Source organism: Podarcis raffonei, chromosome 2 (genome assembly GCF_027172205.1).
Source record: "Podarcis raffonei isolate rPodRaf1 chromosome 2, rPodRaf1.pri, whole genome shotgun sequence".
In the NCBI taxonomy this organism is placed as follows: domain Eukaryota; kingdom Metazoa; phylum Chordata; class Lepidosauria; order Squamata; family Lacertidae; genus Podarcis; species Podarcis raffonei.
The window spans coordinates 83,737,524-83,760,727 of NC_070603.1; the positions used below are offsets into that span (position 1 = coordinate 83,737,524).

The 23,204-nt window shown below is 40.7% G+C and overlaps 1 protein-coding gene across 1 annotated transcript in view; it reads left to right on the forward strand.

Annotated features, from left to right (window-relative positions):
• The first annotated feature begins 210 nt into the window (after positions 1-210).
• Positions 211-23,204, forward strand: part of APPL1 (adaptor protein, phosphotyrosine interacting with PH domain and leucine zipper 1) — a 29,699-nt gene continuing 6,705 nt past the window's right edge. The window contains exons 1-15 of the mRNA XM_053377909.1: positions 211-635; positions 6,735-6,833; positions 7,711-7,770; positions 8,412-8,483; positions 10,291-10,378; positions 10,810-10,851; positions 11,473-11,531; positions 13,364-13,510; positions 14,106-14,188; positions 14,291-14,449; positions 15,610-15,798; positions 16,673-16,715; positions 17,377-17,433; positions 19,480-19,571; positions 20,631-20,813. Of these exons, the coding sequence (XP_053233884.1) occupies positions 582-635; positions 6,735-6,833; positions 7,711-7,770; positions 8,412-8,483; positions 10,291-10,378; positions 10,810-10,851; positions 11,473-11,531; positions 13,364-13,510; positions 14,106-14,188; positions 14,291-14,449; positions 15,610-15,798; positions 16,673-16,715; positions 17,377-17,433; positions 19,480-19,571; positions 20,631-20,813 (1,427 nt within the window). The 5' untranslated portion in view covers positions 211-581. The remainder of the gene's footprint in view (positions 636-6,734; positions 6,834-7,710; positions 7,771-8,411; positions 8,484-10,290; positions 10,379-10,809; positions 10,852-11,472; positions 11,532-13,363; positions 13,511-14,105; positions 14,189-14,290; positions 14,450-15,609; positions 15,799-16,672; positions 16,716-17,376; positions 17,434-19,479; positions 19,572-20,630; positions 20,814-23,204) is intronic.

Genomic DNA, 23,204 nt, shown 5'->3' on the forward strand with positions numbered 1-23,204 from the left:
AGGGGGAAAAGGGCATCGGAAGCGGCGGCTGGGATGACACGCAACATGGCGTGCCTGTGCCATCCTATGCCCTCGCTTCATGGAGAAGCCCCGCTGTGACCGGTGACCGGTGAGCTCCCAGGTGAGCCTCGCGCAGAGGGCGACCAGCCGCAATAACCAGGAAGGTGCAGGAAGGGCCGCCAGCCCCGGAACAACACCCCCCGCATGAGAGGCCAAGAGAAGAGCGAGCCTGTGGATCCGGATTAATAAATAAGAGGCCGCGCGCCTCCTCCTCCTGCTGCTTCTTCGGTTCGGAGTGGCCGCCTTCTCAGCCAATGGGAAGCAGGCGGCGCGCGGTCCGTCGCGTCTGAGGGAGGAGGCGGCGGCAGCGGCGGCCTTTGCAGCCGCGGCCCGCTGCGTGGAAGTGCCGGGGCGGGATTTCCTGAGCTTCTCTGTTGTGGCTGCTCAGGGAGGAGGGAAAGGGGAGGCGCCAGGCGGCAGGCAAGCGGCCGGGCGAGAGCGCGAGGGTGGAGACCCGTCAGCTGGGTGCGGCGTGAGGGGGCAGCTGGGCCGGTCCGGCCTGTGGAGATCCGTCCGCCGACATGCCTGGGATAGACAAGCTGCCCATCGAGGAGACGCTGGAGGACAGCCCCCAGGTGAGGAGGGGAAGCGGCGGGAGAGACAGCGAGCTGAGGGCCCTCGGCGCCGCGAGGCGGTCGGGCTGGTGGCGGCGGTGGCGGGCTGCGGAGCCCCATCCCTCGCTGCCACCATCCCGGAATAGTAACGCTTCGCTCCCTCCCTCCCTCCTTCCTTCCTCTCTTATCTCCCCCCCGTGCCGTCGCCGACCTCCGCCTCACGAGCGACTCCATAGCGACAAGGAGCCTGTGCAAAAACTGTCCGGTCTTTCCGCTTCGCCCTCTGTAGCATCTTCTCCAAGTGACACGGAGGGTTTGCTGCACCTCGCATGCAGAAGTGCTTCTGCTAAATCTGTGGGGAAATGGTCTTCTGCGTGGGCTCAGCGTTTAGACTTGTTCGGGGACGGCCCCCTGCCCTTTTCCAAGTCGCCACGGGGCGCTTAAATGGAGTCCCAGGAAGCATAATCACGCGACTGTCTTAGGCACAAAAATAATCAAACCCAAAAGGCCTTCTCTCTCCACTCCACTCCTTTTTTTTTTTTAGTCCTTGGCTAGTGTAGAGGAAGCACTGTCTCCTTTCTCCATGTTTGGGCTGTTGGGGGTTAAATGGGGATGTTGCTTCTGTCGAGTATAAAATCTGGAGGGTATGTACAGGGTGGGACATAAGAGTTCTTTCAGCGTGATCTGGAGTTTTATACAGTATTGTATTCCCCCCCCCACTGAAGGTCTTTTTCTCAGGTCCCACAGAGTCAAGGGAGACAGTCTAGTAAGGGCAGTAGAGCCCAGTGAAATCTGTTCCTGTCTCAAATTGCTGTGCAATTATTGAAATTGCTGCCTCAGTTTCCTCACTACACCCTTACTCCTACATTTGGTGGATTTGTTTATCAGTGACTTTAAAATTGTTTCCTTACATATAGTGTTAGCTCAATTGCCTTGTAGGGACACCTGTTCAAAGATTACGTTTAATAATGTACCATTGCCTTATGAACATTTACTTTGAATTTTGTTCTCTTGTAAGTGTGATTGTTTTCAGGTACAGTTACCTTGCAGTCCACTCCTATACACAATTAAACATTCATTTTTTGAAACTGAAATATAACAAAATTCTTGTGAACCACATACTGTCTCAAGAAAACTTGACAGATGCTTGCCTGTTGATTCTCAAAAAAGTAAAGATGTGTAACAATATACAGTAATGCTTTGAAAACCTTGTTTCAACCACTGAGTCGGTATGTGACCAGATTGGAAAGAGATGATGATTAGCATCTTCTGTTTCTTTTGAATAATTGGCTTCATTATCTCATATGTTGCTGTGTAAGAGATGTTTTACACTTCCTGTGATCTCATCTAAACAAGCTTTCAGAGTAGTGCTTTGCAGTCTCCTGTTTATGGTCTTGGCCACAGCAATAACATTAGTGTGCAAATCTTGTACGATAGATTCAACTTTGTTAGATTGAGAGAGTTTTTATACTAAGTAAGAGATGGACTACATATAAAATATGGAATTGATCTAGACCTAGTCTAGATATTCGTTAAATCTAGAAGATACTTCTACCTCATCTTAAAATCCCTTCCAGAATTATAGAAATTTAAAAAGAGGGGTTCTTTAGTTAAGGGTTAGTCAACATAATGCACTCCAGATATTGTTGCACTACGTCTCCCCACCATCACTGTAGACATACTTGCTGGTGATGATGGGAGTTCTAGCACAACAATATCTGGAGGGCACAATGTTTGCTACCCCTGCTTTAGTTCATCATGCATCAATAAGATGGATGGTGATTTTCCCCTAATGATGTAAATGGGCAAGAATTAAAGTATAAAATGTTTCTAAAAAGGATTCTCTAGAGACCAGAGGCATCCAAGTTGCTGCTAGCTTGATTAACAAACAACAGTTAGACCTTGAAGCACAACAGATTTTAGGGGTACTATGCATAATTTCCTATATCTTAATGAAGTTGTTTTCAAACTGTGTTCTGGGGTTCCTCAAAAACTTAAGGATGCTTCATTCAGAAAATCAGCAATGTGGGCAAGTGCGCTCATTACTAGCAGTGTCCTTACAAAGTTACTCCTAGGGCCCATTTGAGAACTAAAAATTACTGAGGTCCACCAATCACAAAATTGTGCTGCAGGGGTTGGATAGATGCAGAAATTAGCACCATCTGCTGACAGTTACTAACATCCAAAAATCATTGTGCTTGTGGAATGACTTCATTGAGTGCAATGAACTTCTCCAAACTGGTCTGGAGGGTTGGAGGAAGCCCCAAAGCAAATTTAGGGGTCCTTCCTCCTCTGAATGAGGAAGCTGCTGCTGCTAGCATCTAGCCAACCAAAAGTCTACTGTACAATCATGGGGTGGGTTGTAGCATTGAGGCAGGACCAGAAAGTGGGCTGCAGGCCACTGTCGGTCCTTGAACCAGTTTGAGGAATGCTGCTCTACAACTCTCAGCTACAGTTTGACATATTCTAGGAATCTAGAATGTATTCTCAGTGTGGTGATATAGACCTGGACAGCGTTACTCCTGAATCAACTGTGCATGCTACTGATGCTTCAATACCCTCTGCAATGTACAAGAATTCCTTTACAGAAGTTCCTCATCAAACTAGCGTAAACAGGTTTCCCTGAAAGTGGTAAGCTTTGGCATAACTCAAAGATCCATCATGCAAGCAGACAAAAACATTCAGCAAAGTTCTCAAGCTTGAGCATTCAACTGATAAAGTGTAAGCATAGGATTGTACTGTTGGCATCATAGGAATTTGTACCCATACAGGGTCATTTATCACAACCTCATTTTCTTATTCTAAATTCTTGTATCTGCAAAGTGTGAAGTTTCATTCCCTTGCTTTGCATAGCATAAGTACTCTTTCTACAGAAAAATAATTTCTCTTCCAGAGTCCAAAGGGGCCTTTGAGAGCATATCCATTAGCACACACCCCTATATAAGATAACTGAAGTTTGTTACACGTACACTTTAACTTCACACTGACACAGCCTGTTTGAAGTCTATTATGAAAAGTTATTTGTCTCATTTAACCAGCAATGTTGAATTGCTCTGTTGAATTGCAGAACTGGATCAACTCTGATTTTGTCATGATGACAAATTGAAAGATTGGAGGCAACACACACTGAACAAACTGTGGCTTACTTAAATTCACTGCTTAAGCAAAATTTGACTCATAGTGTTCCTGACTCTTATCCACAATGCTACACCAGTCTAGAACATTAATAAGTTTTTACACACATTATATTTTATCAGAAGCTACTATTTTAATAGGTTTACTTCCTTTTGGAGAAGAAAATATACATTCTATTAAAAATTCATTTTGACTCAACTTTTGGAGGCATGTGATTGCACATAAATTATAAAATGAATAGATAAGGCTATAATCCCAATATCTGTCAAAATTATTTTCCACTGAGCTCATTTCTTGATGAACATGCATAAGATAAGGATGGAGAGATCATTTAACATGACAGTACTACAGTAATAATAATAATTTAAATAAATAAATAAATTTATACCCCATCCATCAGGCTGGGTTTCCCCAGCCACTATGGTTGGCTTCCAACAAAGATTACAAAATACAATAGTCCTTCAGATATTAAAAGCTTCCGTAAGCAGGGCTGCCTTCAGATGTCTTCTAAAAGTCTGGTGGTAGTTTTTTTCCTCTTTGACATCTGGTGGGAGGGTGTTCCACAGGGCGGGCGCCACTACCAAGAAGGCCCTCTGCCTGGTTCCCTGTAACTTCACTTCTCCCAGTGAGGGAACCGCCAGAAGGCCCTTGGCACTAGACCTCAGTGTCTGGGCAGAACAATGGGAGTGGAGATGCCCCTTCAGGTATAGTATTGTTACCATGTTAGGACAAAAACCACTATACTCAAATAGCAGCATAAAGGCTGTTCTACTACTCCAGAGGTGCAGCATTTAAACAGTTCCACAAATAAAAACATAAATATTTAAAATGGTGTTTGCCCAATCAAGTAAAAATTCATATAGCTGAATAATAAAAGATGAGCTAAAAATGTAGTGTCCTTTCTGGCACCAAAAGAACAGCAAGTTTGATGTTAGGCAAGTGTCCATGGTAAGCTGATTAGTAGTTTACAAGCACACCTAGGTAGTGTGTGTCATTCCAATTTAAATCCCAAAGTAAATAGAGTTCGGGTGGTGGCTCCAGTTTTAATGTCTACACTTCTAAATAGCTCATAGTCAGCAATACAAAAAGTAGGGCATGCGTTATAGGTGTTGGCATTTGAAATAGATTTCATGCCGCCTTTGGAATCCATAATGATCTATGATAGACATAAGAAAATAGCAGGCCAGTGGGGGAGAACTTGTGGCCCTCTAGATGTTGCTGGACTACAGCTATCATTCCTGACCATGGACATAGCCAAGGGGGAGCAGCGGGGCATCTGCCCCCCTAGAGCCAGTGTGGTGTAGTGGTTAAGAGCGGTAGTCACCTAATCTGGGGAACCGGGTTCGTGTCTCCGCTCCTCCACATGCAGCTGCTGGGTGACCTTGGGCCAGTCACACTTCTCTGAAGTCTCTCAGCCCCACTCACCTCACAGAGTGTTTGTTGTGGGGGAGGAAGGGAAAGGAGAATGTTAGCCGCTTTGAGACTCCTGAAGGGGAGTGAAAGGCGGGATATCAAATCCAAACTCTTCTTCTTCTTCTTCTAGAGCAAGTAAATCAATACAAATACTTAACAGGTTCTGCCCCCACTAATATGAAGCCTGCCCACCAAAATAAATCCTGGCTACATCCATGTCCCTGATCATTGTTCATGTTGGCTTGAGCTGATGAGTCCAACAACATGGAGGTCTGTAGCTTCCCTATTCCTGTTCCATCCCTCCCTTTTTCAAACAGCTGCTCAGTGTTCTGTGGTCACCAAGTATGCACGGTTGTTAATAGGTCTGCACCATAGGGTTTGAAGTTTTTTTGTACTTCTGCAAGCATAAAGGTTAAATAGCTGTTTTGGCTATTTAAGGGTCAGCGCTTGACTTTGGTCACATTCATCACTTCTCTGCCTTTTGGCTAAGATCAAGTGACTATGATCACATTCATGTACTTGAGGCACATGCCTTCCCCCAATGAATCTTGGGAACTGTAGTTTACCCTAACAGCTACAATTCCCTGCACCCTCAACAAACTATAGTTCCCACAGTTGTTTGGGGGAAGAAGCTATGTGTTTTAAATGTAAAATGTGGATGTGACCTATGAGTTTGTTAGTATGCTCTTTGAAACTTGAGATTTATGGGACTTCTTAAATTGAACCAGAAGCTGTAAAATTAGTCTTTCCCTCTCTCCCCCTCTGTGTGTGTGTGTGTGTGTGTGTGTGTGTGTGTGTGTATTACATAGACCACAAGCTATATATTCCAGTACAGTGGTACCTCTAGTTATGAACTTAATTCGTTCTGGAGGTCCATTCTTAACCTGAAACTGTTCTTAGAGGTGTGCTTTCGCTAATGGGGCCTCTTGCTGCCGCTGTGCCGCCGGCACACGATTTCCATTCTCATCCAGGGGCAAAGTTCTCAACTCGAGGTAACTCTTCTAGGTTAGCGGAGTTTGTAACCTGAAGTGTTTGTAACCTGAGGCGTTTGTACTTGGTCTTCATTAGCAGCTAGGTGGATGGAAAGCTCACAAGGAGGACATGCTGGAAATGGCTGTGCATATTGTTTGTCATCGGGTTCCTCTAACTGGAAGCATAAGCTGTCTTCAAAGACACAAGTTCAAGTTCTTGTTTTTACAGTATGTAGCCATCGATGAACCTATTATCCCTAATTCTAGATTCAGGTAGGTAGCCGTGTTGGTCTGACGCAGTCAAAATATATATAAAAAGTTTGTCCAGTAGCACCTTAGAGACCAACTAAATTTGTTCTTGGTATAAGCTTTCGTGTTCATGCACACTTCTTCAGATAGTGTATCTGTATCTGAAGAAGTGTATCTGAAGAAGTGTGGTAGTGTCTTAGGAGGTGCTTTCTGCTTCATGACTGCTAGACGCATGTCAAATGCCTAGTAGCAATACATTTTATTCCAATATGTTTTGAGTCACTGGAAACTAAAATCTAGCTACTACACTATAATCTTAATGTTATGAATGTACATTGTTTGTTATTTTTAGACACGTTCCTTGCTGGGTGTATTTGAAGAAGATGCTGCAGCCATTTCCAGATACATTAGCCAGCTGTATCAAGCCATGCACCGAATTTATGATGCACAGGTAGGGTGATTATTGCAGAATGCATATGTTAGCTAATCTTGAGTTAGCTCTCCAAAATAGTGTGTTTTATGTTTTCTATATTCTATATGTGTCTTTGGGTCTTTTTTTTCATTCTATTCTTTCCCTTTCTGCCCATTACTTCACACTCCAACTACTAACTGCCTTGTACCAACATTCCATGTGAATATGTGTCTTTTCCTTGGTTTTTATTTGCTTATTTTTTCAGCTGCTGTTTTCCTCCTGGTTAACTGGTTCACCTGCTCTGGAGCACTATCCAGCTGCTCCTTTCAGAGTTCTGAGGCGGCTCCCAAAGCTATGATAACTGCCTGCCTGAACTCCACTCTCCCTCTTCTCCCTCCCCCCCCCCCCCACAGCACATATGAGCTCATGCATGCACACCTTATTATTATTATTTAACTGCCCCCTTTGTGGGTGTAGTTTTTAATATATGCATACTTCTACATACCTTGTCATTCCCTCAGGGATGCAGCAACCTTCCTTCTCATTTGTTGGGTTTTCTTCCAAACTGATTGGCAGGGGACTAATCTTGCTGTTAGAGAGAATGTTACTGCCTTCTGTTTTGAATGATGTTCCCTTTTACATTGACTTAACAGCAATCTAAGTGTGATCATGTATTGTTGGTTTAACTTAGAAATGCAACTTCTGGTTCAAAAGCGTGAAATTTATAATATGACAAAAAAGATCTTTCTTTCTTTTTACTTAATAGCTAAGCACCACCTTACCATGGTTAAATAATCCAGAATGTTGCACCCAGAGTGGCTCTTTGCAGTTGTGTGGTGTTTTTATGAAATCTACAGTATATTTCCATTATCAGTGCAAAGTAGGAAATATTTATTGTCTTTTTTCCCTTAACCAGAATGAATTAAGTGCAGCAACACATTTGACTTCAAAGCTTCTAAAGGAATATGAGAAACAGGTATGAATGAACATATTTGGGTTATGTTCTTAGAACTCTACAATTCTATGTTACAATCTGAAGATTGCTAGCCTCTTATACTGGGTCAGCTTATGTTCATTTAATGCAGGGCGGGGAATTGGTGGTCCTTGGTTGTTGTTGGACTCCCACCTTCCATCAGCCCCAGTAGTTCAGCAACACAAATTCACTACCTCAGCTTTAAAAGTAGCCAGTCATGTGGGAATTAAGGAGGTGAAGTGTTTCCTGTTTCTTTATTTCTGTGCCAGGCAGGGAAAGCTCCATTTGCTTAATTTCTTCATGTCATGCTTACTGTTAAAAACACAGAAGCTGACTAGTAAAGAAACAGCATCCCAAGTTAAAACCACCACGAATAAGCAGACTTAACATTTCAGTTTTAGAACAACATAGGCATTCTACTAACATCAGCTAACTTGTCTTTTTGTCAGGTATGTTCATTCAAAAAAGTTCCAGAAATACATTTTTTCTTGGCCTATAATCATCCAGGAATTTCTATTCTTTGAGCATATCAGTGCTATTAGATACCAGCATATTTTACTAAAGCTTTGGAGTGTTCTAAATCTTTATAAGAAAAGTAAACGGAGGTTAACTTCTGAGTAAAATATATGTTTTTGTTTTGGTAGCGCTTTCCCTTGGGAGGTGATGATGAAGTTATGAATTCTACTCTGCAGCAATTTGCAAAAGTGATAGATGAGGTAAGTTTGTATGTGTGCTGCTGTTCTTTTTTAGACTCACATTTGTCTATGTATTTACAAATCATAGTGATGGTTTGCAATAGTCCAATTCATACTGAGCCTTTTATGTAAAACTGGTGACTCTTCCCCTTTTCTGATGCTTTCAATGAAGAGTCTCAGTAGAATGCCTTAAATTAGGAAGGGCCTGTTGTGCTTCTAAAGCAACAGAGCATGTGTGTTTACTGCATTTCTTTAAGTTCATTTAAGAGTAACATCCTACTTGTTATTCATGGTTAGTGCTATAATTGTACCAGAGGGCCTTGTTTAGGATTGGTACCCCATTGTGCTAAATGCCGTAGTTCCTGATAAATTGAAAGAAGTCAAGTTTAATAGTTATGTTCTTTTGGTGACAGCATTTCATGGCTGAAGAAATTGGTGTTTAACTGTTGAAGAGACGGGGCTGTTAGAGAAAGCTTTTAGCCTATGTTAAATGTTACTTTAATCTCCAGAATGTAAGTGTCAAATGAGGTAAAGGTAAAGGGACCCCTGACCATTAGGTCCAGTCGCGGACGACTCGGGGGATGTGGCGCTCATCTTGCTTTACTGGCCGAGGGAGCCGGCGTGCAGCTTCCGGGTCATGTGGCCAGCATGACTAAGCCGCTTCTGGCGAACCAGAGCAGCGCACGGAAACGCCGTTTACCTTCCCGCTGGAGTGGTACCTATTTATCTACTTGCACTTTGATGTGCTTTTGAACTGCTAGGTTGGCAGGAGCAGGGACCGAGCAACGGGAGCTCACCCCGTCGCGGGGATTCGAACCGCCAACCTTCGGATCGGCAAGCCTCCTTGTGCTTTTTATCTCTTTATACTATAGTTTTGTAGGTGGCATGATGTAGTTTGCATGGCCTCCCACAGGCAGCCATGCCAGTTTCAGTGCGACGAGAGAGCCTCAGGCAAACAAATGAGCAAGTGGTGGGGTGTGGGGTGGAGAGCCAGCCTAGGTGAGCTGCTGAGGAAGAAGAGATGCTTAATGTAGGGGGGGGGCACTTCAGAGATCAGTTTTCCAAACCATTATTTGAAGCACGTCTCACCGTTCTTTAAGTGCTGCTCCAGGAATGTGAGGATGCTTCATAGAGTGCTTCAGCAAATCACTCTTTCATGCACCCTATCTCCATTAAACACATAACAAGCTGTGAGGGAAGAGCTGTTTGAGCAAGATGTGAAAGAAGCAGGCTGGGATTTGGTGTGGGATGAGTGGGGGAGTTTGGTCAGGTGTCGTGGAAGGGACATTGGCCAGGTGTGAGAGATTGGTGGGGTTGGGGAGTGGCGCAGAGGGGGAAATAATTAGATCCTTGATTGCTGTACAAAATTCATAAGGCGGTCCCTGTCCAAATGACCCTGCTACCTAACTTACACAAATACCATGAATAACCACTTTGAAGTTTTTACAATCAATTTACAACCAAATTTTAGGAAACAAATAAATAAACTAAAACCCGTTGAAGGTCAAAAGAATAGGACAGACTTTATGAAGGAAATGAGTTGTAAGGAACAACCTGTGCATATCCGTTCAGAGAGTTCAGTGGCACTTGCTTCCAGATAAGGGTGTGCAAACTGGGGTGGCTGTACGTAACTTTAATTGGCATTACTAGAATGTCGAAGTGCTTAATTTTGGCTGGATTGTGCCCTCTTTGTCTGTTTTTAATGAAGACTTGTAAGTTATCTTCAGTTGAAACTTGATGTTTGCATTAGTTGAAGTATTTGTGAAACAGGAGAAATCTCTATCTGCAGATAAAATTGTGTACCTTTGTGGTTTTTCCCTCTCCTTAGCTCAGTTCTTGTCATGCAGTACTATCAACTCAATTAGCTGATGCCATGATGTTTCCCATTACCCAGTTCAAGGAAAGAGATCTAAAAGGTACGGTAGTTACTGTCACAAATGATGTAGAGAAGTTGATCATGCTTCAGTTCACATAATTTGAATTTATAACATACTCTGGTTTCAGTAAACAGAACTCTAGTATTATATTTTAGATACTTTGAAAATTACTATTCATTGCAGTTTTTTGGTCTTCAGAGTCACTTTTGAGTGGAAAAGTAGGCTAATTGAAAAAGAAAATAGGCAGTAGTCAATGCCTATTAGACATTTAGAAATGTAAGGCTGAACCCTTATGCACATTTACTTGGATCTTTTTTCAGAAATAGAGTTGCAAAATTGGTTTTCTGTACTGAATGTTCAGTTGTCCAATTATAAAACCCTGAATCAAGTCTTTTTCTATATTTTATAGTACAGTTAGCAAAACTGCTTTGATATTATGTGCTTCCTTAAATAAAATGCATTCATTTCAGAGATTCTGACTTTGAAAGAAGTTTTTCAGATCTCAAGCAATGGTAAGTATACCTTAAATGTTAATTCTCTGGCACTTCTTAATAATAATAATAATAATAATTAATAATAATAATAATAATTCTTTAATGTTATGACGTATGGCTGAACTCTTGAAAATAGTGAGGCTTTACAGATGTTGTGCAGAGCTTTGAGAGGAGTGAAGCATTAACATAGTCTCAATTTCTAGCTTCAGTGGTTTCTTTTGCTAATTTGTTGGCTGAAGGAAGTATCCTCTAATTTGAAAGTTTGAAGACATAGTTATTTTAAACACAGTGGATGGGAGGAAACTTTTTACAGGTTGGTAAGCCCTTGACATTCAGTTTGCTAGCAAACTCTTACCATAATAATATCTCAAAAACTATTAAAATACTTCTGGAATAACTTAACGCATGGGGGGAAATCTTAGTAGCTATTGTGTATTAAAATATCCTACTATTTCATAATTTAAACAATTCTGTTGTGGGTAGTGAAACATAACTTCTATGAAAAGAAGCTTATTTTATCCTTAGATTAAGCACTTATAGTATCATAGAATTGTAGACTTGGAAGGGACCCTGAGGGTCCCTTAAACTTAAATTGTTTTGTAGCTGCTACTCAAATGCAGTGTAAACTTCATTTTGCAGATCATGATACTGCCATCACCAGATATAGTCGACTGTCAAAAAAAAGAGAAAATGAGAAGGTTTGAGAAATTTTCAATACAGCACTTAGATTTCATGTTATAGAATGGCTACAAAATCTGGTAATTCTTAAATGATGCACATGCTTAATTATATTAACTGTTACACACCTCCAGCAGTTTAGACATTCTTGCATAGAAAATATATATTGTTCCATTGTAAATGTGGTGTCATGTGGAATTTTTTTTTGAAAATACGTATTTCAATACAGCAGAATGGGGAGAAGGCATTAGTTCTTTTTTTAAAACATGAGGTGTTTATATATTAAATCTCCAGAGCTTAATGCCTGTTAACTACAACCTGGTCATGAATAAGGAGGCTGATTTGCTGTTGCAGAGATCTGGTTGCGTGGAACAACTCCAAATTACCCTCTCCTGGGTAATTTGGTGCAGCACCAGCATAGATTGAAAGGTAGAGGAAGTGGGTGTTTCATCTATCAAAATGTCATCTCTTTTACAGGAAGCTAGTGTGCTTGAGTGCTAAATTTGAGGGTTGGTTTTTAGTGCTGGACCAAAGAGACAAAAAAGGCATCCTCTAGGTATACCACCCATCCCACTATCCAATAGTTTCCTGTCAAAGCTGGCTGAGGTGGTCTCAGAGGTGGTGTTGGAGAATCCACAGACAGTTGTACTGAGGACTTCAGCATCCACACTGAGGTTGTCTTCTTAGGTCTAGCTCAGGAATTCATGGCCTCCATGGCAACCATGGGGCTATGTCATAAGAGCAGCCTGCTGGATCAGGCCAGTGGTCCATCTAGTCCAGCATCCTGTTCAGGGAAGCTTTTAATGTTTGATGGGTTACTGTATTTTAGTATTTTCTTGGAAGCCGCCCAGAGTGGCTGGGGAAGCCCAGCCAGATGAGCAGGGTATTATTATATTCATACAGTGGCCCAATTGCTTGTGATCGTTGATCTGGTCTTTGCCACACAGTGGACCTATTTGGTTCTGTGATTGGGGTGGTTGTCCTTAATACTTTCTCATGGGTGGACTGTTTCCTACTATAGTTTTACTTGACACCCAATTCCCCTCCATAGGTATGAGAGGACTGATTAGTATGATTTACCCCTAGAGGCTTATGAAATCTCATGAGTTCCTGAATTTGTTGGGGGATTTTCTGTTTAACACGTCTGATGCTCCTGCTGAGGCCCTGGTTTTGCTGTGGAATGGTGAGCGGTTGGCGGGATTGCTCTTAAACACCTCTCACTCCAGAGCCTAAATTGTGCCTTGGTTTTCTACTGAGCTTTTGATGATAAAGCAGATCAGAAGAGACCTGGTGCATATGCATACGTTCTATAGTGAAGCCTATCTAACACTATATGCTGCCAGGCCTAGTTTAAGGTGCTGATGTTAACATACAAAGCTCTGCACAACTTGGCTCCTACGTACTTGATGCAACATCTTTACCCATATCAGTCAGCCTGGGCTCTGAGATTGGCTGAAGGAGCCCTTCTTGTCTCATTGGCGAGTGTTGCTTGCTGTATGTGGAGGTTACACTGGGCCTTCTTGGTGGTTGTGCCTGACTCTGGGGACTAGTTCTCCCTTGAGGCACAGGTGGCCACATCTTGATGGGCTACTTAGAATATTCTTGTTCTCCAAGGTTTTGGAAGGATTTGGTTAAGCTTGCTTTGGAATTGGCTTTATTGCTCTGCTGATCTTAATTTATTATTTTAATTGTTTTATGGTTTGTGTAACTTTAGTTATATAGGACAGTGTTTGTGAACATAGCATGTTAATAATAAAATAAAAAAGAGTTGTTAATTAATAAATGTCATGTAAAACAATTCTTTTATTGGCACAATACACTGCCTTGAGTCAGAAATTCTGTTTCTCCTCAGGTCAAGTATGAGGTTACAGAAGATGTATATACTTCCCGGAAGAAACAACATCAGACCATGATGCATTATTTCTGTGCATTAAATACTCTGCAGTATAAGAAGAAAATTGCTATGTTGGAACCCTTGTTAGGATACATGCAAGCTCAGGTGAATGTCTGTGAAATGAGATGTGTACATAAAATTATTTTGGTTAAATAATAAGTGTACTTGGGATTCACGTACAGGCGTGCTAGCATTATAGGAGTGTTTTTGATGCTTAAAACAATTTAAAAATACTAAAACCTCAAAAATAAACACGCCAGTTGCATGAAAATTCAGTACATGAGGAAATAGGACTGCCTTGTGCTACCATTTGCATTTAGTATTGACAGAACAAGTCCTTGACGGGTGAGGTGTGGGGAGACTCCCAACATGCAGATAAATTGTGGAGACTGAATCTGTCTAAGCTTTTTGAGGAGATAAAGGCATATATAAACAGAAGTTAAAACACTGTACAGTCTGTATAGTTCTTCTTCCTTGTAATTAGTGGGGATTATTATTTTAGTTAGGAGAAATTGTGAATACAGTCTCTTACAGGGGTTGTGTTTTTCTCAGTTTACTCTTTACTTAATCATATAGTGTGACTGATTATCCTGCTCTGCGTCTGTAGCTATATTTTTGTTTCTTTAAAAATAGAATCTTAATTTCCATTATACACACCTAAATGTTAATTGTTAAATGATTTGATTCTCCTTTCTAAAAGATAAGCTTCTTTAAGATGGGCTCAGAAAATCTTTCTGAACAACTGGAAGAATTTTTAACAAATATTGGGACAAGTGTTCAGGAGTAAGTTAACTTTTTTCTTTTAAAATGAATGGTTTAACGTCTTTTTTTTATAAAAAAAATACTTATTACAGTTAAACTAAAGCATTTGCCCAATTTGTTTAGTGTTCGTAGGGAAATGGACCATGACGTAGAGACTATGCAGCAGACTATAGGAGACTTGGAGGCAGCCAGTGACCCATTGTACCTGCCAGATCCTGATCCTACAAAATTTCCTGTCCAGCGGCACCTTACTCGGAAAGCTGGTTATCTTAATGCAAGAAAGTAAGAATCACTTTCCTTTGTCTACGTATGAATTGCAACAGCCTAAGCTAGTTTGTAGGACCTGAATTATTGCTATGTGCATTTAAAAATAGGAGTATTTCCTATGTCTTCCAAATATTTGAAATGGTTTAAGTTTCTAATCTTTCCCCTAACACTGTGTTGAATAAACTATTTTGAAATGACATACTTACATTTCGTGGCAAGTGATGTAAAAAATTTAATAGAAGAACTTGCAAAAAGAACTTTTGAAATCAAAGTATTTTTAAAGAACTATGCTAGAATGCCAGTAAATGCTTAGATTACAAAGTTGAAATGCAATGCGTATGGTTTTGTCTTAATGTGGTAGAGACTTTTTATGTTCTTTATTTGCAGTTTTATAAGCAGCTTCACAGCCAAAAGGTATTAAAGCAGTGTACAATAAGATAAGATACAAAAGATTACAGAATTGGAAAACTGAACACCAATAAAATCATTTATTATAATTAATTCATTAATATTCCATAACATGACTGGGCCACACTTCAGGGAAAGCATTCTTGAACAAAATATTTTAATAGTGCCCTAAATACCGAGATGCTAGGTGCTTATCTAATTTCAGGTAGCTTATTGCAGAGGGCTGGAGCTGCAACACTAGAAGCCTGGTTTCTAGTACTTACTAAGTGCATCTCTGAAGCATGTGGCACACGCATCAGTGCCCCATTAAAGGAGTACAGTTGCTGGGCAGGGAAATATGGGGTCAGCCAGTCTCCTTGGGACCTGGTCCCAAGTTAAGAACTTTAAATGCTAAAAGCAAAACCTTGAATCAACAACCTACCTGCTGCTTACTGTATCAGCTGCAGCTTCCAGACTAACCCCAAGGGAACCCCTACATAGAGTGTATTGCATTGTAATAATCCAGCATTGAGGCTACCGGTGCCAGAACCACAGTGGCACAGCTATATCAGTCCAGGAATGACCAAAACTGTCTTATCAACCAGAGCTGATAAAAGGCACTTGACTGATAAAATAGCTGCCATGCACACTCTTGTTAGATTGGGAAGTGATGATATGAACTTTACACCAGGCCTTGGATTTGTGAAAGCTCTTCTGTGTGGAGATGCCTGCCTATGTTCGCCTCCAGCTAGTAAAATATTAAGTTAATCTCTCTTCTTAATTTTCAGTAAAACGGGGCTGGTGTCTTCCAGCTGGGACAGACAATTTTACTTCACTCAGGGTGGAAACCTAATGAGTCAGGCAAGAGGTGATGTAGCTGGAGGACTTGTTATGGATATAGACAACTGTTCAGTAATGGCTGTGGATTGTGAAGACAGAAGATACTGCTTTCAGATAACCTCTTTTGATGGCAAAAAGTTTGTACTTTGTTTCTTTTGTTTTAACTAATGTAGCTGTTAGAGAGAAAATTGAAAGCACTTTGGGTTTTGGGGGGGATTATTAAAGAGAGAATGTGTGGGTAGAAGGGAGGGAGGCTTCATTTTTTGTCCATCAGATTGGAGAAAATGGCAGGCATGTAAAACTAGTAAAATCCAAATTGTTGATATTAAATCAGATCATTTGATCAGGACTTGATATCATTCTGTGTGCTGAAATTTTAAGTAAATTTTGTAGTCCAAAAAAATGAGAGGATGTGCTGTATTCAAGCTTTACTTGGAGTAGGCTCATTAAAACAAATGTTTATATTGGGTATATTACCATTTTAGATTCTTAGTTAAAATTATTTTTGTTTATCTAGCCCCAGATTATTTTCTACTGAACTCTTCATTACCTGCAGCTTGCCTGCCTGCCACCTCTGTTCTTTTACTGAGAAGACAGTATTGCACAACCCCAGGCAGGGCCAAATTCTTGTTATAATAGACACCTCAAGATTGCTGACTTTTACCACCCTTGTATCAGTGAGTGGCTGTCTCAGTTGCTTAGCTCATGGACACAGCTGGATATGTGCTATTCACCCCTGGGACTTGGTAAGCCCCATGGCACATAGATAAACTTTCCAAATGTGAAAAACACACCTGGAGTGTACTTTATCTGGAGTGTTTTATCTATAGTTTAGAAAGCAGCAAAGTGTCAATCCTATATTTAGTAAAGAAATACACTGCCTAAATAGTATCAAAATTCCTACTATTATATTATATTATATTATATTATATTATATTATATTATATTATATTATTATTTCCCTTGAGAAATACATTTAAATCTGTTCATTTTTACTTACTTTTCTGCCAGGTCTTCAATTCTTCAGGCAGAGAGCAGAAAAGATTATGAAGAGGTAAGCTGCTGCACAAGAATGAGTGCTAAAATTACAGATTGTCTTGTGGCGCTTCAAAGATTTAAAGAGATGAGCATCTGACAAAGTTGACTGTGGCCCCAGTCAAAGCAGGTTAAAATACAGTACACATTGAAGCACCACCACAGTCAAACCAATTCAGCACACCTTATTAAAGCAGATAAAAAGATGGCATCATCAAAAGTACCCAGAGAGTCATAACTGGATTTCTCAACTTCCAGAACCAACTAAATTCCAAGTAATTCAAGAAAAGCTTGCACAACGAGATTAATTCTTCACCTTATTATTAGACTTATTCTGTGTACCATTTTGAACAACTGAAATGAGTATTGTCAGTAGGTTATTGTAAGGAATTCTTTGTACTTTTGACCAGGTATGAACAGCTTGCTCAATAATTTTTATTTTAAAAACAGCATTATCTGGAATCTCTATACTGTTGGTTTCCTGTGATTAAACTTTCCACTGTTGCCCCCATGTGATCAGATGAATCACATTTTTAAACTCCCTGAAAAATTAGCTGCTTCAGAAGTTAAATATGAACATGTAGAGGAAACAAATTACATGGAGAAAATGGAGTGAAAAATATGGAAGAAGATTTTGCACTATTTTAAACTTAGTTGCACCTATTGGCTTTCTTTTTCAGTGGATATGTACAATAAACAACATCTCCAAACAGATCTATCTAAGTGAAAACCCAGAGGTAATGTGATTTATTTCTTCTAATGTCAGAGTAAATTTTATTTATAAACATAAATGAAAAGTTAAATTTGTGTTTTAATGAAATTTCCTAATCTAGTCTGTGCTGGGAAATTAAGAGGAGTGTTTTATAAATTAGTTCTCGTATGGAGTATGAAACGTCAGGTTTAAACCTGCATTTACAATTTAAAGCAACTTATACTGCTTTCTAAGCATACTATGATTTAGAGCTACTTGCTTGTTTTTGTTTTCCATTTGTTCAGCTTTTCTGTTTCAGTGTTAAGCTGCCTCAGAGACACAGCTATAGCTGTAACTTTGATTTGTCAGTTCATTCATCGTGCACTCTTCTTCACCATGATTTGGAATAAAGTCTGAAGCTATAAGTACCGTAAATGAATCCTTGACATACCAAAGGCTTGCATGGCAAAAATCAGTTACTAAAATTTACCTATAATTTTGCACTTGTGTCTTTAGAAAATGATACAAATTGTATTGGGCAGTAATTGGATGGAGAAGGGAAAGTTTCATGGAGTTTCTCCTTCTCAGCCATAATGAAGTCAACTGTAATGCTTTGTACTGGAGAGAAAGAATGGAATTTGTTAGAGTACTGATAATGAGACAGCCTCAATTATTCAAGGTTAATTTTACTTGCTCCATTTTAAATATTTTATATTTTTTCCAGCCAATAAATTAATAAGATTGGAAGAAAAGAAACGCTATACAGGCTCCCCACCACCACTTACACACAGTTGACTCGTGTGTGACCATGCATATATGTAGCGCTGGTAAATAAATAATTAAATTCAAACCTGGAAATAGTGGGAGAGAGCAGGAGAGTCTTTGTGGCTTACAAGGAGACTCTCCCCGGAGCCCAAAGAGGATGCCAGTGAGGAAGCCCCAAAGAGACTGGAGGCACAGTGGGGGCTTTGTTTAAGCTGCTCAGCCTCCTCAACTAACATCTGATGTGTGTAGTAGCACAGCCGCCGCCGCCACTTTTCTGTGCATCCTCCAGGTTCCAGCTGATCTCAGTGCTAGAAACAGTGTTTTTGGTGTGGACTGGAGAAAAAGTGGCAGAGAGGGCGTCTGGAGGGTGCTCCCCACTTACCGTATATACTCGAGTATAAGCCGACCCGAATATAAGCCGAGGCACCTAATTTTAGCACAAAAAACTGGGAAAACTTATTGACTTGAGTATAAGCCGGTTCACCACACCACAAACGTGGTGGTGGTGGCGGCAGTGGCGGAGGAAGAACAAGCAGCCCAAAAGGGCTGCTCGTTCCTCCTCCTCCGCCACCAACAGCGGCAAAGGTGGTGGAGGAGGAGGGAGCAGCCTGAAAGACTGCTTTTGGGCCGCTCATCCCTCTGCCGCCGCCTTTGCCACTCGCAAGAGCAGGCATAGGAACCGCGGTTGGGAGAGGCACAGTGTAGCACCTCTCCCAACTCTGGCTCCTGTGCCTGGCCTTGCGAGAGGCAGCCGGCGGCAGGACCAGCGACAAGAAAGGGCTCCTTTATGGCCGCTCGGCCGCCACTGCAGCCGCGCGCCTCACTCAAGTATAAGCCAAGGGGGGCTTTTTCAGCATAAAAAATGTGCTGAAAAAGTCTGCTTATACTTACGTTCCAGGCCGCTGCGTGAATAACACCTGTGTAAGTAGGGACGGGAGTGCCTGTATCTATCAGCTTCATCATCAGTATGTGATAAATACACCTCTGCTGTCATTTAGATGTTCATAAATTGCATTTTCACTATAAAGATCACTTTGTATTGGGGAAAGAAATATGCGAAGCAGCTCTGAGATGTGAATTGTTTTCTTGTACGGTAAGGCTCTTTATTCTAGAAATACGCCATTTGCACCCTTATGTGTCTACTGCATTTGCCAAAATGCTTACAATGGAGCAGGGTAAAGATTTAAATATAATTATTTATAAAAATAATTTTGAGAGGGTAAAATACAGTTGGCACACAGCTTCTATATGACTGTCAATGAGAAGTGTATATTCAAATTTAACTGAAAGGAAACTCCTTTTTTTGTCGCCCTCCCTGCAAACGTAGGAAATTGCTGCACGTGTAAATCAGTCGGCTTTAGAAGCTGTTACCCCCTCTCCTTCCTTCCAGCAGAGACATGAGAGTATGAGACCAGCTGTGTAAGTTGTAAAACAGCACACTGTTTAAAGATTATGTTCAGTCAATCCTGGTTATTTCTCCAGGAGCCAGTGAAGTTTGGATGGTTATTTGGGGTTGTTTTAAAATATCCCTGAAGGTTACTTAAAGCTTGCAATGAATTGCCATGCATTTCCTCTCAGACATATTGCAGAGAACAATAGGAATGGGAACATTTGGAGAGAAGTATAAAGTTCCTTGTCTTTAAGCAGAGCTAATGGAAGGGAGCTGCAGTCCTATATACAGTGGTGCCTCGCAAGAAGAATGCCTCGCAAGACGAAAAACGCGCAAGACGAAAGGGTTTTTCGGTTTTTGCGTTGCTTCGCAAGACGATTTTCCCTATGGGCTTGCTTCGCAAGACGAAAACGTCTTGCGAGTTTGTTCGCTTTTTTCTTAAAGCCGCTTGAAGAGGCGCAGTTGCGACGGACCGTGCTTCGCAAGACGAAAAACATCGCAAGACGAAAAGACTTGCGGAACGAATTAATTTCGTCTTGCGAGGCACCACTGTACTTCTCTTCCAGCTTGATGGAATGGATGCTGTAGGTATGTCACTTTAATAGCCTGTTTGACCTGGACATGATCTGAGGAATTATCACATTATCTTATTTAGGCCCTTGCTTATTATTCTTCATGACCATTCTGTTAAGGTTTCTAAATTGATGGTGAGGGTAACTGTTAGATAGGCTTTGAGCTGTCTTCAGATGTTGTTGGACACCCAATTCCCATCAGCCTTAGCCAGCATGGCCTGTGGGCAGAGATGAAGGGAATTATAGTCCAGCATCTGGAGGGCACTGCATTGGCAATCCTGATTTAGGGTGTTTCCGTGATCCTGAGTTTCAGGTGGTTTATTTAAAACCATCATACTGACTTGAAGTGGGATGATTGGCAGGTAGTTTCAAATTGGTAAGTGGGAAGGAAGTGATTATTGATGATGACAATGATGATGACTAGGGATTTCCTCAGAATCCACTGAAACATAAAACATTGTATAGCTTGAGACAATTCCTTCTGTTCTTACTTGTGTGGTTTTATGTTTTTTTTAGACAGGCTCGTCCTCCCACGACTCGTACTAGCAGCACTGGGTCTTTGGGCTCTGATTCAGCATCTCTATCAGCTCTTTCCTTGGACTCTCTTGTTGCACCCGACACTCCTATACAATTTGACATTATTTCTCCAGTAAGCGAAGATCAACCTGGCCAAGCAAAATCCTCAGGGCAGGGAGGCAGGTAAGATAAGAGCAACAAAGGATGTACAAATGCCAAAACACAACTGAAGCAAATGCTGCTGATTTACAATATATAATGTCCTTCACTGATGTATCTGAGCCTATGCAGATTAATGCTCACAATCTTTTATTTGATAATAATTTCTGTACCACTCAAAAGTGGTTTACAGAAGATAAAATACGTATTACAGCAATTTAAAATGGGGAAACCAAATTGCAGACAATAAGGGAGACGTGTCAAGTGCTACTTTAATGGGATGAGGAGCGTGCTGTGGGACAGCTTGCTGTCTCCCACCATGGCTGTATGCTTTCAGTCTACCATCAACTACTTTCATCAGCTTTAACTATGTTTAGTCCTAAATAGGGCTTGATTTAATTAAGTTTTAAGTTTAAGGCCTGGAAGCAAATATCAAATCTTTGGTTAAGAGTGAAACCAGAATAGCATGTAGCCACTATTAAGGTGTATGTTGACATGGCCATTACCTGTTTAAAACTCTGTGAGGAATGCATGCATGTAAGGGCAGGGGGCTGGCTTCTGAAAGTGTCTGGTTCCACAGACTCTGGCTCAGTCCTTTAAGGGCTAGGATTGCCAGATCTGCAATGGCCCCTCCTATCAGAGAAGAGCTGCAAAATCAAAATAATGCACAAATGGAAAAGCGTGTGCTTGAACCCTCTATGTGCAATATCTTAATTCTTGCAGCAGACTTCTTTCATCCTTCTGAGCAAACTTTAACCTGTTTGGTTTAAAAAAACAACAACCCATATTTTCCTTTCCTACTGCTTGCTTGCCCCAGCACTTTGGGCATTTCCTCTTAGAAACCCAAGAGAAATGTGGTAGCCCTGCCTCTAGGTAGTGATATCAGACTGATGACTGTCATCCTAAGCTTAAAAAGGTTAGTGAAAATGATCTAGGCTTCTAGGGTCACATCTCCTAGGAAGATAAATTTTGACAGTTTTTAAAGATATATATTTCTTACCTATACCCAATAATTTTATTTTAAATTTGAATATTTTAAGCATTTGCTTTTTATCAGTTAAGTAACTTATGCTTTTACATATATGAAAAATGAAGCAGCAGTCAGTACCTACAGTAAATCTACAAGGCTCCAATAAATGCAGTTTTGTAACATGAAGACTAGTCTTAATGGAGAATGAGGAAAGTGATGGAGAAGCTTTAAAGCTAAAATAGGAACAGGCAGTATCTGACTCAATATACTGCATGTCTTTGTCTTATGGCTCTGCAAATGTGCTAGGACTCTTCTACTCTGTACAGAAATTACAGCATGAGGAGAACCACTGCTTTCTACTTTATGTGGTGCCTTAGGCACCCTCGTGATAGATAATGGGACAGCCAGGTGCTGACTGAGACAGTTATGACTTGGATTGATGTATGGGATTTTTGTGTAAAGGAATGAGTGAATTTCAGTTACCACTAAGAAAAGTTCAAAACAGGTAGAGAATTGACTCAAAGAGAACTGTTGGCAGAAGAAGTGTGAGTTCATATTTAATATTTGAAATAAAATGTCTGTGATACAAAGTTCCCAAGAACTCATTTGAACACCACTACCAAGGTGCAATGACAGTAATGAAGCTCAGTTTCTTGAGCTTTGCTCTGATGGAGACACAAGCTATTTCGGTGAAAAGTCCAGAACTGAGTGATCATTGCTAAACTGACTGAATTTCTTAAACTATGCTGAAAATGTCTCAGACTTCAATTAGTTCTGACCCCAAAGCTGAAGGTCAGTATTCCGATACATTTAGTTGTGTTGAGCAGATGCATTCTGGTTGTAATTCTGAATGGCACTTGGAAACTCCAGTCAGAAAATTCAGTCTAGTAGTTCCTAACCATGAAAAGACAGCAGTTTTAAAAGTTTCCTGAGAAACTGCTATAAATAAATTGGCATCACAATTTAACTGAGATAACCAATAATTTGCTGCTTATTTGTTTAAGGGGCTTCTGTTTAAAATTAACATAGCGAAAGTTGCTCTTTTTCTCTTTTTTCCTACTATTGTGAAAACATAAGCTCTGAATGTGTTATACAATTGGGTGGTATTCAGCTAAGTTTTACTTAGAATAGACCCACTGAAATTAATGAATATGACTAAGTTGGGCCTATTAATTTCAGTAAATTTAATCTGAGTAAAACTTAGTTCAATACCACCCACTATAATCAAAAGTATTATTAACAAAATAAGACCCAATTTTTAAGTTTTGTTAAAGTTTTTCATATGCCTGTGATACACACTAGAAGCCTAGAGAATTTTCACAAGTATAATTCTACAATTAATGATACATCTGCTGATAGTCATGTGTAGCCCATGTTTCTTTTAACACTAAATCCAATTAATGCTTTCAGAAAGCTGTATTTTAAATGGCAGTTGTTTATAACCG